This window comes from Cervus elaphus, chromosome 13, assembly GCF_910594005.1.
Source record: "Cervus elaphus chromosome 13, mCerEla1.1, whole genome shotgun sequence".
Lineage (NCBI taxonomy): Eukaryota > Metazoa > Chordata > Mammalia > Artiodactyla > Cervidae > Cervus > Cervus elaphus.
The window spans coordinates 21,138,991-21,153,016 of NC_057827.1; the positions used below are offsets into that span (position 1 = coordinate 21,138,991).

The following is a 14,026-nucleotide window of genomic DNA, read 5'->3' on the forward strand; positions in this document are numbered from 1 at the left end:
TGTAGTTAATGAAATAGAAGTTAAATGATTTTCTGGAATTCCCTTACTAAATTTATGATCCAGCAAATGTTGACAATTTGGTCATTTCATATTTCATGGCATATAAAATACTGTTTTGAACTTTAGACTTTTTTGGTACATTTATAGTATTTATACATACACTTGATTTTTATATGTTGACATTCTTACCTGCAATTGTGCAATAATTTGTATGTATAGATTCTCTATATTCTGCATTTAGCAGTCTTTATATAGGGAGATAAAAGACAATTCTATTTACTTTTAAAATCTTATACTGTTTTTTTTCTCTCATGTTTACTTTTCTTTTTATTCAATTATACCATCAATTACAATTGAATCTTAGTGCCAGATCTTTTCCTGAATTCAGGGATCAAGCATATATTTCATCAAAAATTATACTATTAACTGTTTTTTAGGTAATGGTTCTTAGGTTAAGGAAATTCTGTCTGTAAATGCATATTTTTTTACATTTTTATTTTTATGCAATTTTATAGATTACTTTCCACATACTGTTATTACAAAATATTGGCTATATTCACTGTGTTGTGCAATATATCCTTGAGCCTATCTTATAAGATTGTGTGTTACTTTTTGATCCTGTGTGGGTATTGAATCTTACCAAACATTTTTATGCATCTATTATGATTATCATATTAGTTCTTTCTTTAGTCTATAAATATAGTGAACCATATTGAATTATTTTTGATGTTGAAACAACCTATCTTTGCATTCTAGATTTTAACTAAATATTATACTGTATTATTTTTTCATTTTGGTTTTGAAATAATTTTAGAAAAGTTCCAAAAATAGCAATTTTAGAAAAGTTTCAAAAATAGACAATACCCATATATACTTCCCTAGGAAGACTTCCCTGGTGGCTCAGACAGTAAAGCATCTGTCTACAATTTGGGAGACCTGGGTTTGATCCCTGGGTTGGGAAGATTCCCTGCAGAAGGAAATGGCAACCCACTCCAGTACTCTTGCCTAGAGGAGCATGCACCGGGCTCCTCTGTCCATGGGATCGCAGAGTCGGACACAACTGAGCGACTTCATTTTCTTCACTTTGTGGATCAGATGGTAAAGAATCTGCCTGCAATGCGGGAGACTTGGGTTCGATCACTGGGTGCGGAAGATCCCTTGGAGAAGGGAAAGGCTACCCACTCCAGTATTCTGGCCTGGAGAATTCCATGGACAGAGGAGTCTGGAGGGCTGCAGTCTGTGGGGTTGCAAAGAGTCTGACACAACTGAGCGACTAAGCACACACATACATACTTCATCCACTTTCCCCTAATGCTAATGTTTTGCACAATTATGGCACAATTATCAAAACTGAAGGTTAATACTGGAACGCTAATGTAAATGAAATGACAGACTTCATAAGGATTTTACAAGCTTTGCAGACCAATTTTTTTGTTTGTTTCAAGATTATTCCACAATCCTCATCATACTTAGATTTCATATTTCCTTATTTTCTCCTCTGTGAGAATCCCTCACACATTCTTTGTCTTTCATGACCTCGATGATTTTAAAGAGTGCTAGTCATTTTTAAACTTTTCTTCAATATGAATTTTGTCACCGTGTCTGTTATTGGTGATGTTTACCTTGGTTACTTGGTTAAGGTAATGTCTGCCAGATTTCTCCATGGTAAGGTTACTGTTTTTCCTTTTGCAGTTAACATCTTGGAGGAGAGATTTTGACATTATGCAAATAATCCCTTTGCTCCACAAATCTTTCTCATTAATTTTGGCATCCATCTTGCCAGCAATTATTATAGGGTGTTCTAGTGGTGATTTTCTATTTACTTCATTTCTTCTATATTTATTAACTGGAGTTTGTATGGGAAAACTATGAAAGGCGATTCCCTTTTTTTAAATTGAGGTAGAGTTGCTTTGCAGTGTTGTGTTCGTTTCAGCTGTACCGCAATGTGAATCTGCTTCATGGATACACATGTCCCCCCTCTTGAGACTCCCTCCAACCCTCCCTCGATCCATCTAGGTCATCACAGAGCCCGGGCCGAGCTCCATGTGTTGTAGAGCAGGTTCCCACTGACGGTGTTTCACGCATGGCAGCGTGTATATGTTAAAGCCAACCTCCCAGCTCATTCCACCCCCTCAGTTCCGTGTCCACCCATCCATTCCTTACCTCTGAGTCTCTATACCTGCCCTGCAGATAGGTCCATCTGTACATTTTCCTAGATTCCACAAATAAGTGTTAATATATGGTATTTGTTTTTCTGATTTTCATTCTGCGTAATAGATTCTTGGTCCAGCTACATATTAAAGTTCTAATTTAAAACACTCCCTAACACCATACACAAAAATAAACTCAAAATGGATTAAAGCTAAATGTAGAACCTGACACTGTAAAACTCTTAGAGGAAAACATAGTCAGTACACCCTTGGACATACATCACAGCAAGATCTTTTTTGACCCACCTCCTAGAGTAACAAAAACAGAAAGAAAAATAAACAAATGGGACCTAATTAAACTTAAAAGCTTTTGCACAGCAAAGAAAACCATAAATGAGATGAAAAGACAACCCTCAGAATGGGAGAAAGTATTTGCAAACAAAGCAACTGACAAAGGATTTATTTCCAAACTATACAAACTGCTTATGAAACTCAATATCAAAAAAAAATCAATCAAAAACTGGATGGAAGATATAAATAGATATTTCTTAAAGGTTATTTTTTATTTCCTCTTCCAGTTTGGACCCTGTATCCTCCCCCATCATAGGAAAACTTCTCAGAAGTGCTTTACATGAATTATATTTCTTTGCATCCTGTTCAACCCTGAGGTCCTTCCAACCTAACTTCCTCCGTGATAACTCTACACACAGAACTCTTGCTGAAGTTGACAGTGGTCCCCATGTGTCTGGTTCTGCTAAGTAAACAGTATCTACCTAAGGAAGTTGACATTTTTAAAATGTTTAATATGGTTAACATATAAGAAACTCGCAGACTTAATTTCTCCTTTGTTTGGTTATTGCAGGTCTTCTGTGATTTCCATGGTCACTCCCAAAAGAAGAATGTATTCCTTTATGGCTGTAGCATCAAAGAGACTTTGTGGCAAGCAGAGTCTACTGTAGGTACATCAAATCTCTTGGAAGATGTCAGCTACCGGGTAAGTCATTACAGGAAATAACATCAAAAATTTTGTGTCCGAATTCTTGCCTTTGAGACATGCCTCGACCATTATTTTCCTGAATAAGCATTTTGATTATTTTAACTATAGGATTATAGTACAAGCAGGTTGAAGGCATGTGTATCTTTTCCTCACTTTTGATGATAATGGCTTCCTGCCTGGTTACTCTCAATTTGTTTTTTGTTTTCTGTATGATGTGATATAGTGCATAGAATTAGAGATAGGAAACCTCATTTTAATTCCTGACTTTGTAACTATTAACTGTGTGACTATGATCCATTAACATCATCTCTCTGAACCCCATTCTGTCACCTGTGAAATAAGGATAATGAAAATACTGCCCCTGTTATGTATTTACAGAAGGAACAAAACGATACTGAATTGGAAAGGATCTTAAATAAATATGAAGGGATGAAAAAAATTAAGGCATTTCACCATCCACATTCCTCTGTGTGAGCATACTTTAAAAAGTAGACAGTGATCCCCTGAACCTAATTCTCTTTCTTTCTGGATTCCAGTAGCTAGAGATCAGCTATCCCCACATTGAACCCAAATGAGGTTAAGGAGGGGGAAGGAAGGAAGAACTTCTTTCTGTTGGGATAAAGTAGACAAGCTGCTGCTTACTGGGTATTAGGAAGATATAGAAGAGGTCAAGTTATCCAAACAAAATAAAAATTGGCCTTTGTTTCAAATTTATACAGGAAAAGGAAAAAATGACTGTGTTGGAAAAACCTGGTTCTCTTCCTATGTCTTTATCCTTTCCTTTCACACAGAACATTTTGTTTCTCACACTGTTGTTTAGTTGCTAAGTCATGTCTGACTCTTTGTGACCCCATGGTAGCCTGCCAGCCTCCTCTGTCCATGGGATTTCCCAGGCAAGAATACTGGAATGGGTTTCCATTTCCTTCTCCAGGGGATCTTCCTGACCCATGTCTCCTGCATCTCCTGCATTGGCAGGCAGATTCTTTACCACTGCACCACCTGGGAAGGTGGTGAGGATCCTTACCACACTGCTGAGGATCAGATATTTGCATTTTCCCCTCCACCAGGCAATTTTGTGATAACAGCTGAGCGTCTTACAATTTAACTGAGTTCTAACACTGTCTACCCAGAGATAACATCAGATCTCTCAGGTTAAAGGCTCAGTCCCAGGAGACATCCCCCCACTTCAGATGCCAATTGCAAGTAGTAGGTCCCCAGGTTACTCAACTCCTGTCTGACTTGGCTATAAATCAGGGGTTTCCATGATCTCCTCCTGCTTGGGTCTGATTATTTCCTAGAATAGTTCATAGTATTCTAAGGAACACTTACTTACATTTACCAGTTTAGTAAAGGATATGCTAAAGGATACAGATTTTTGACTTAAAACAGTCACAAAGTGAGAGTTTCCAGTTAAGTTTCATTGAGAAAAAAGTGAGGCCTACAGCTCGGGAGATAGCACCCCAGATAATTCTGAAAAACTGCTCCAGAGAGGCAGAAGGGAAGGTCAGTATATATGTGATTTTAATGAAGGGGTAATACATGCAATCAAATATATATATATATATATATATATATATATATATATTTTTTTTTTTTTTTTTTTTTTTTGCAGAAGGTTTCTACTAGTCATGAGGAGAATCATCACCATGAAGAATTTTAATGATTTTTCTAGATATGGGAGATACAAGAATTGGGTTCATAAAATTGCAGCAGCTCATGATTTAATCATTGTAGAACTGGATGGCAAGTGGCAATCTGTCACTGACAAGATAAACAGCCATTTAAAAAGATATATGGATATGGGAGGGTCCCAAGTTTCTCTAAGTGTGTAGTTGGAGTGAGGATGCATTACTTCCCAGTGTATGGATGGGATCACCAACCTGGAAGCTCCCCAGCTTGCCTTCTATTTGGATTTTATGGGAACGTCTTCACATGGGCTTGATCATTTATTGACTCCATCTCTAACCTCTTTCTCTTTCATAGAGAAGTAATGATCAGCCCTGATCCAGGAGTGATTCAGGAACTCACCCAGAGTTACCTTATTAGAACAAAATATGCTCCTACTATTCTTATCAGATAGGAATTTACAAATGTTTTAGGAATCTCACATCAGAACTGGGAATGAAGAACCAATATATATATATTTCTTACTGCAATCACGATATCACAATTATGATGGTATCAGCCTCTTCTTAGGGGCTTCCTTTGTGGCTTAGATGGTAAAGCATCTGCTTGCAATGTGGGAGACACGGGCTCAAGCCCCACTCCAGTATTCTTGCCCGGAGAATTCCATTGACAGAGGAGCCTGGCGGGCTACAGTCCATGGTGTCTCAAAGAGTCAGACACAACTGAGAGACTACACTTTCACTTTCAACCACTTATTATTCTGGATATACGAATTTACTGACTATGAAATACCTTCAGGGTTAGTGAGTGTTAAAGGGGGGAAAAGCCCACCAAGCTTCTATCTCACCTGAAAATACTTCTCCTGTGTCCTGAATTGTTTCCCCTCTTCATTTGTGCCTATTAGAAGCATAACTGCTATTGATCACTAGAATTCCCCCAAGGCTATTAATGCAGAAACAGCAGCTTATCTTCATGTCCTATTTACTCTAAGGCTCAACCAGAGTACTGGTGATAAACCTCAAGAAGCTTAACTGCATAATCTTACTTAGGAAACTAGCTTGGATTAAAACATTTCATCTTACCAGGTCATGCTGACCTATATAAAATTATCTCTTATGAGTAGTACATTTAAACTAAAGAATCTATACTATCCAGCCTTAAATATAGACTCACCACAAATTTTTGCTCTTTTTCCAAGTCTCCAGTGGATCAGTTCATGTATAGAGTTCATCAATTTCCTAGTCATTTAAAAACAAAACAAATCAAACCACCTCCAGTTATCCTAGCTATCATCATCTTAATCGCTCACTCTGACCTAGATCCATTTGTGTAAAATCAAAAGGGAAATAGAAGACTTTACTGTAAATGAGATGGTGTGGCACCCATTATTTAATGTATGGATAAATTGCCACTGTAGAGGTGTAAAAGGATGTTCCCATTGCACTTCATAAGTTTCACATCCTCCAGGCTCCAAGGCTCCAGTAAAGGGATCATAGATTATGGAATTTTCCAAGTTCACACCATTAATAGAGTGTGTGATTTTTTGGAGAGAGATTATACTAGCTAAGAAAACACGGTTCACTTAATTTAAGAAAGGAAAGATCATTGAAATGATGTCAGATTAAACTTTTTGCAGCAAAGCAAAACACTGATAAATAGAAATTATATTCAAGTATTCTCAATCACTTTAGTTTATAGACTAAACCTACCTAGGCAAAAGAGCTGTATGCAGAAAACTAAAAGACACTGATGAAAGAAATCAAAGATGACACAAAAAGATGGAGAGATATACCATGTTCTAGGATTGGAAGAATCAATATTGTGAAAATGATTATACTACTCAAATCAATCTACAGATTCAATGCAATCCTTATCAAATTACCAATGGCTTTTTTTCACAGAACTAGAACAAAATATTTTACAATTTGTATGGAAACACAAATGACCGCAAATAGCCAAAACAATCTTGAGAAAGAAAAACATAGCTAGAGGGATCAGACTCCCTGACTTCAGACTATACAAAGCTATAGTTTTCAATACAGTATTGTACAGGCTCAAAACTAGAAATATACTCTATTTATGTCTATTTAAGCAGTCATTTAAAGGCTTGGATAAGCAGATCTATTTTTTCCAGTGAATAGTTTATGAAGTACTCTCTATAAGCAGCACCGATCCATGTGTAGAGATTTTCCTGTGAGCAAGATACAGGCTTGCTCTCATGGGACTTCCAGGATTCAAAAGAGATTGAAAATAAGCAACTAGCTACATACAGAATAATTTCACTCTAATTGTGATGAACACTTTGAAGGAAAAAAATGGTGTGAGGGATCATGGGAAAAGAGGGACAAGAATAATGTGTGCTAAGTCATGTGTGACTCTTTTTGGTCACATGGACTGTAGTCCACCAAGCTCATCTGTCCGTGAAATTTTCCAGGCAAGAATGCAGGAGTGAGTAGACATTTCCTACTCCAGGCAATCTTCCCAACCCAAGATCAAACCTGCATCTCTTGTGTCTCCCACTTTCACAGGTGGATTCTTTACCACTGGTGCCACCTGGGAAGCCCCAAGAATGGATGAGTGAGTGAGTGAAAGTTGCTCAGTCATGTCCAACTCTGTGATTGCATGGATTGTAGCCTGCCAGGCTCCTCTTTTGATGAAATACTCCTCTGTTCATGGAATTCTCCAGGCTAGAATACTGAAGTGGGTAGCCATTCCTTCCTCTAAGGGATCTTCCCAGTCCAGGGATTGAACCCAGGTCTCTCTCATTACAAGTGGATTCTTACCATCTGAGCCACTAGGGAAGCCCAAGAATACTGGAGTGGGTAGCCTATCCCTTCTCCAGTGGATCTTCCCCACCCAGGAATTGAACTGGAATCTTCTGAATTGCAGGAGGATGCTTTACCCACTGAGCTACCAGGGAAGCCCCCAAGAGTGGATATATGAAATTGATTAGGAGGAATTTCAGAAACTCTGTGGATAACATTTACATTTCATTTCCCTTAAAATTATGATGCTATAGGTCTGGAGCCTATGTAGGGGCTTAGTGATCATAGTAGAATATATTAATAAATACATTAATATATATTGATGGCAAATGTTTTTATAATTAATTATATTAATCCTTATATTAATATAATAGCTATGTTAAGCATGGGGACAGTAAGAACCAGAGATATTATGAGATTTGCTCAATGTTCTACAAGTAAACAAAAACTGCATTTCTTGAAAAATAGTTCCTTAATTTACATTTTCATCCATTTGTTCTACTTCTCTACCTTCTCCCAGCAATTTTGTCCAAAGACTGACATTATGCCATTTCTTATCTAATCTATATACTTTTTTTTATTATGTGCTAATTCTTGGAGACTTTGCTAACACTGAAGTGAGAGAACCCTCCGCGTTCATATCACAGAAGTTCTGAACTGCCCAAGGGTAGTATTTCTGATGTCCCAAAGACTCGGTATACCATAAACTCTTGGATACTACCCGTGGGGGTTGGGAAGGGCAGGACTAGTAGTCCCCTCTGGTTAGATAGACTAGGGTTTATCAATGCCTTCTGGCTTCCCTGGCTGTACGGTGGTAAAGAACCTGCCTCCCAATGCAGGAGAGGCAAGAGGCGCAGGTTTGATCTCTGGGTCAGGAAGGTCCCCTGAAACAGGAAATGGCAACCTGCTCCAGTATTCTTGCCTGGAAAATCCCATGGACAGAGTAATCTGGCGGGTACAGTCCGTGGGGTTGCGGGGAGTCAGACATAACTAAAACGACTGCACACACGCACAGGACATACAGTTATCTTCCAAATGGAAACTAAGTGATCTCACGTGGTATAGACGAATCCAGAGAGTGTGGATTTTTATAAGTTTTATAATTGGCCTAACTTCAGATTTATAGATCAGAGGATGAGATTGAAAAGTTCATTTTGGCAGTTACACTCTTTCAGGAAACAAATTAACTTTATAAGTGCTCCCGCTCAAGAAGCACCAGTGATCTGTATGTCTGAGATAAGTGAAAATCCAGCCAGAAAACAGGGAGTCTGGGTTGAGCCACTCTCTAAATTTCAGGTCCCTGTGAATTCTGTGGCTTCCCATGGGGCTCAGCACAGTACTGTATGAGGTTGGGTATATTGGTTCATAGTGATGCAGGAAGATGAGGTTGAAAGATCATAGTCTTTGGAGTTGGCCATGTTGGCATTTGGATCCCATCCCACCCACTTTGTAGTTGAACTTAAGTTAATTCTTTTTAACTTTTCTAAGCTTCAGTTTCTTCATCTTTAAAATGAAAAAAGGGGTGTTCACAAGTGGCTCAGTGGTTAAGAGCCTGCCAATTCTGGAGACCCGGGTTCAGTCCCTGGGTTAGAAAGATCCCCTGGAGAAGGATATGGAAACCCACTCCAGTATTCTTGCCTGGAGAATCCCATGGACAGAGGAGCCTGGTGAGCTATAGTCCGTGGGGTCACAAAGAGTCAGACGTGACTTAGCAACTAAACAGTAACAATAGCTACAGAAAAGGATTAAAAAATTGGTACTCAATACTTAGGATTGACATAAGATTTATAGTTGCATATATTAAGTGTTTGATATATTCAGATGCTTAATACTTACTAAGAAATTATTATTATTTTTTAATGATGCATATATTCAATCTTCTGCAACTCACCATAATTTGATTTTCTTAATTGTAGACTCTTCCCAAAATCCTTGATAAACTTGCACCAGCATTTACCATGAGCAGTTGCAGCTTCCTTGTGGAGAAATCTCGGGCCTCCACAGCCCGGGTCGTGGTGTGGAGAGAGATGGGGGTGTCCAGAAGCTACACCATGGAGAGCAGCTACTGTGGTTGCAACCAGGGTCCCTATCAGGTATGTGAGGCTGTGGGATACCTCTGCTTTCTGTCCAGCAGCAATGCACTGTGATGGAGAACTATTGCATGCCCATTGATCCCGCTGTCTAGTCTGAAAGAGGAAGAAGTCTCCAGGCAAAGTCTGGCCCAGCACTCTTGATCTTGCAAAAGAACTAGTTCAATGAATGCTTTCCCTGGCAGCACAATCTGTGTTGATCCTGGAAGCAATCTGTGCCTGCCTGCTGATTTGGTATTTCAATCATCTGCCCTCTCCGGCAAGCGGTAGGGAGCCACCTCAGACAGGCACCCCTGGCTTTTATGGAACCTCTTCCTGGACCTGTTTTATGTATGAGAACATTTTCTTTCCTTTTGCAACACACGGACCAGTCCCCAATGCATCATCAAAAAAAAGGCATAGATCAGGGAGTCGATATCGTCAAGACATATATGGTTGGTGTTTCTCTGTCTTTTGTGTTCAGCAGCTCTCTGTTATCCTGCTGTCGCAGAGTGGACAGAAGTGTGTGCCCGATGCGGGTCTCCCTGAGATGAGCGGGCCTGGGACTCATGTTTTAACAGTGAAGGGAAGGGCTGGAATGAATCACATTCTTCCTACAGCGTATTATGTGTATGAGCAGCTGGGTAGCTCTGAGAGCTGCTTGTCCCACTCCCCCACTGCTGCTGCTGCTGCTGCTAAGTCGCTAAGTCATGTCGGACTCTGTGTGACCCCATAGATGGTAGCCCACCAGGCTCCGCCGTCCCTGGGATTCTCCAGGCAAGAACACTGGAGTGGGTTGCCATTTCCTTCTCCCACTCCCCCACTAGAGGAGCATAAATAAGGGGCACAGTGACAGTGCCAGGGCAATAGACTCTTCTACATACGTTAGGCAAGATGACAGACTACTCCTTGGTGACTTCTATTCAACCCTGAGGATTCCTGGACGTTGCCGGCATTAAAGCCCACCGTGTTGGCTTTGATCCTCTCCTGGAACCATTAGGAAGCACTTGGCATCTCCACAATCCGGTGCTTATAGAAATCTGTTAGCCATCAAAGGCAGTTCAGGGAGTGACAGGTGGGTGATGAACATTATCTAACTTCCCATCTGCTCAGAGATATTTTTCAACATAGGGTTACTGACCAACCAGTTTGACCTAGAAATTCTGTTAAGTCGTCAGTTTGTCTATAAACAGTGGCTTGAAAGAATTGTTTTTATTACTGAATTAATAAACTACAAGAATGAATTAATCTTTATTTATAAACAGAGTAAAGACTTCACTCTTCCAGTTAATGGCAGTGTTGTACAGTGCTTGCCTCTGTGAACCTCTATGTTTCATGTATGAAATGCAGATACTCTTAAGGATTCCTCTCCTTCCTGATACCCTGGAGGAGGAAATGGCAACCCACTCCAGTATTCTTGCCTGGAGAATCCCATGGGCAGAGAAGCCTGGCGGGCTACAGTGCATGGGGTCACTAAGAGTCAGACTCAACTGAGCGACTGAGTACACTTTCATGCTCCTTCCTGCTAGGCAACATTTTTGTAAAGGCCAAAAGAAAATACATAAACAAATGTACTTGGGGGGTTATTGCATTAGGATTCTGTTCACTTTCTTGACATTTAAAACCCATAGGGTTGGGGAAAAAAAAAAGCCTGGACTATTGTGACTCAAGACGTTATGCTTATAGACTTGTGCCTCTCTCGTCGTATGCTTCTCGATGGAAATGGGCCAGTCACTTGTTTAAAAGACAACTCCATGCATCCCTCACAGATTTATTGAATTGGTGACTTTCATTGACTTTGTTTCTCCAAGCACCAATTCAGGCTAACAGCTTCTAGTCACATAAGTATCAATGCCATTTACAATAAATCAACCAGACACTCAAAGGCCCTTGGAGCTGTTGTTTGAAAACTAAGTGACTCTTAGGTTCAGGCCCTCACCAACACTCCATCTTTCAGGCAACATACACGGTGGCTGTTGGAAATGACAAACAGTAAAAGAAGCTTGCCCAGTGGGATGGCTTTCAGATATGGACTCAGCATTTGTCCTGTGAAATTTTCCACATGACCTTTGCATGTGGTCTCTATAAGGAAGGATGGAGAAGGAATTGGCTTAGAGAAAAGTCCTAACAGTGCCAGACCTGGCTTTGCTTTCAAGATCCTATTCTGCATATGAAACACCTCTCTGAAAGGATTGGCTTTCCCTTTCCCTTTGTTTTTCTGTTCTTACAAATGTTGTTGAGTAACTGAGCAGAATTGCAGACTGAACAAGAGGATGGTGAGTAATTTTACATATTGGGGGGGGCACCCTGGGGAGAGGAAGTTAGCCCAGAATTGGGTGTTTTGGTGATTTTTGTCTGAGGTATATAATGAAATCTATGAGCTATAAAGCTGTATAGAAATTTCCATCCTGAACATACTGCAAATGACTTTTGTATTTTGAGAAGCTGAGTCCCAGTTGGGTCCTGAGGTTGTTATTCTAAGGTCATCTTTCCACTTTTTTGTTTAGTATTACCATTTATCCAAAAGCTGGAGGGTGCTTAAATACCCCCACAGGGGGCATTCCCTCCTTCCTTCATAAGAATATAAATATTTTTGCAGTTTCTCTGGTTAATGCAGCTTTAAAGTAATTCCAATCATTTCTCCCAGCACACTAAGTATCTGATTTTTTAGTATTGAAATGAAATATGATTTCTTACAGTGACATTTATGTTGGAACAACACTGAAGCATATAAACTCTCACCTTCTAATAATTATTAATAATATGATATTTTTCCTTCTATTTTCCAGTCTACAGTTGACTAATATTGAAAAAAAAATTCTCCTGATTTTGTTTTTCTTTTCTTTTGAAACATAGTCTCTACTGCTAGGTTATATGCTCTGATCCATAATTTGTATTTAGTGTGGAGGTCCCACCCACTGAGCGATTTACTTAACGTCTTTGGACTGGCCCGAAGCTGTGGAGGCTGTTGAGAGGAAAAGCCAAAGTGGAACTATGCATCCTTTGGAGGCTTATTTTTTAAGTCACTCAGTCTATGTGGACAGCTGTGTGCTTTATACTGAGTGTTTGTGACTTGGAGTCATATGCATGGTGTGTTTGCATATACAAAAGCTTATGACTGAGTCCCTGGGGGCTGCTTGTGGCTTAGGAGGCTAATGTGAACACTCCCACCCAAACGGGGTGTTGACAGGCTCCTTGGCAGTGTTGCTGACTCCTGGGATGGCCAGGAGGGTCTTAGTCAGAGGAAGGACAGAAGATGGGTGACTCAGCTGAGGTTTGAAGAGTGACTCAACTGTGTGTTGACAAGCGCTACCTGCCAACCGCTTGCCCTGTGTTGCGGACTCCCCAGCTATCCATCCTCCTTACCACCAACGGAGGGATATTTCAGGAACTCCCACCTATTTTCAAATCATAGTACTGCCCATTATCCATCATCATGTTTGGAAAAAATCCAAACTCCTCATCATGAGGGAGGCCAACTCCTCACCATCAGTGTAAGGCCTTTGACAGCCTCCTCATTCGTTATTTTTAAAGATTTTTTTAATGCCCTTTTAACATTTATTTTTAACTGAAGAACAGTTACAATATTGTGTTGGTTTCTGACATACATCAACATGGATAAGTCACAGGTACATATATGTCCCCTCCCTCTTGAGCCTCTTTTCCACTTCCCACTCCCTCCCGCGCCTCTAGATTGTCAGAGAATCCCAGTTTCATTTCCTTGAGTCATATAGCAAGTTCCCACGGGCTATCTATATATATGCTTAGAATCTATGTTTCCATGCTGCTCTTTTTTTAAAAGATTTTTTTTTTTTCAGGTGTGGATCATTTTTAAAGGCTTTGTTGAATTTGTTTTGGTATTGCTTCTGGTTTAGGCTTTTCGGTTCTTTGACCATGAGGCAGGTGGGATCTTACTTAGCTCCTCAATCAGGGATCGAACCTGGACAGCCTGCATTGGAAGGTGAAGTCTTAATTGCTTCCCATCCCTCCTCATTCACTTTTTATACCCAGTGCCTTCTTTAGTATGGAATAGGTGTTGTGTATGTGTGTTGTCTCACCAATAAATGGTTAAGTGAATGAATAAATGGTGATTTCCAGGTAGGGTCAGGTCATTTTCCTCTGTCCATGGATAACTAGAAAAAGGAGACAAAATTCTCACCCCAGTCTAAATTTGATTAGAAGCTATTCTAAAATTTGACTTTAAGAGTTGTAATTCATGGAAATGGAAAGTGTGTGGGTGAGAGAGGGAAATGAATAAGAATGCAACTCAGACTTCTCAGGCCTGTCACTATATACGTGATTTAAGAGCATCTGATGGATTCGTTCTCAGACTAAGGCAATTCTAGTCCAGGTGTGGAATTTCACATGGCCACATTCTAATAACAGATGAGGATTAGACAGGAAGACATCCACCTGTGC

General features: G+C 39.8%; 1 protein-coding gene across 3 annotated transcripts in view; it reads left to right on the forward strand.

Moving 5' to 3' along the window:
* AGBL1 (AGBL carboxypeptidase 1) overlaps nt 1–14,026 on the forward strand; it is a 909,156-nt gene that overhangs the window by 505,199 nt on the left and 389,931 nt on the right. For all 3 annotated transcript variants that reach the window (XM_043922371.1, XM_043922372.1, XM_043922374.1), the window contains 2 exons: nt 3,013–3,144; nt 9,455–9,631. In XM_043922371.1, the coding sequence (XP_043778306.1) occupies nt 3,013–3,144; nt 9,455–9,631 (309 nt within the window). The remainder of the gene's footprint in view (nt 1–3,012; nt 3,145–9,454; nt 9,632–14,026) is intronic.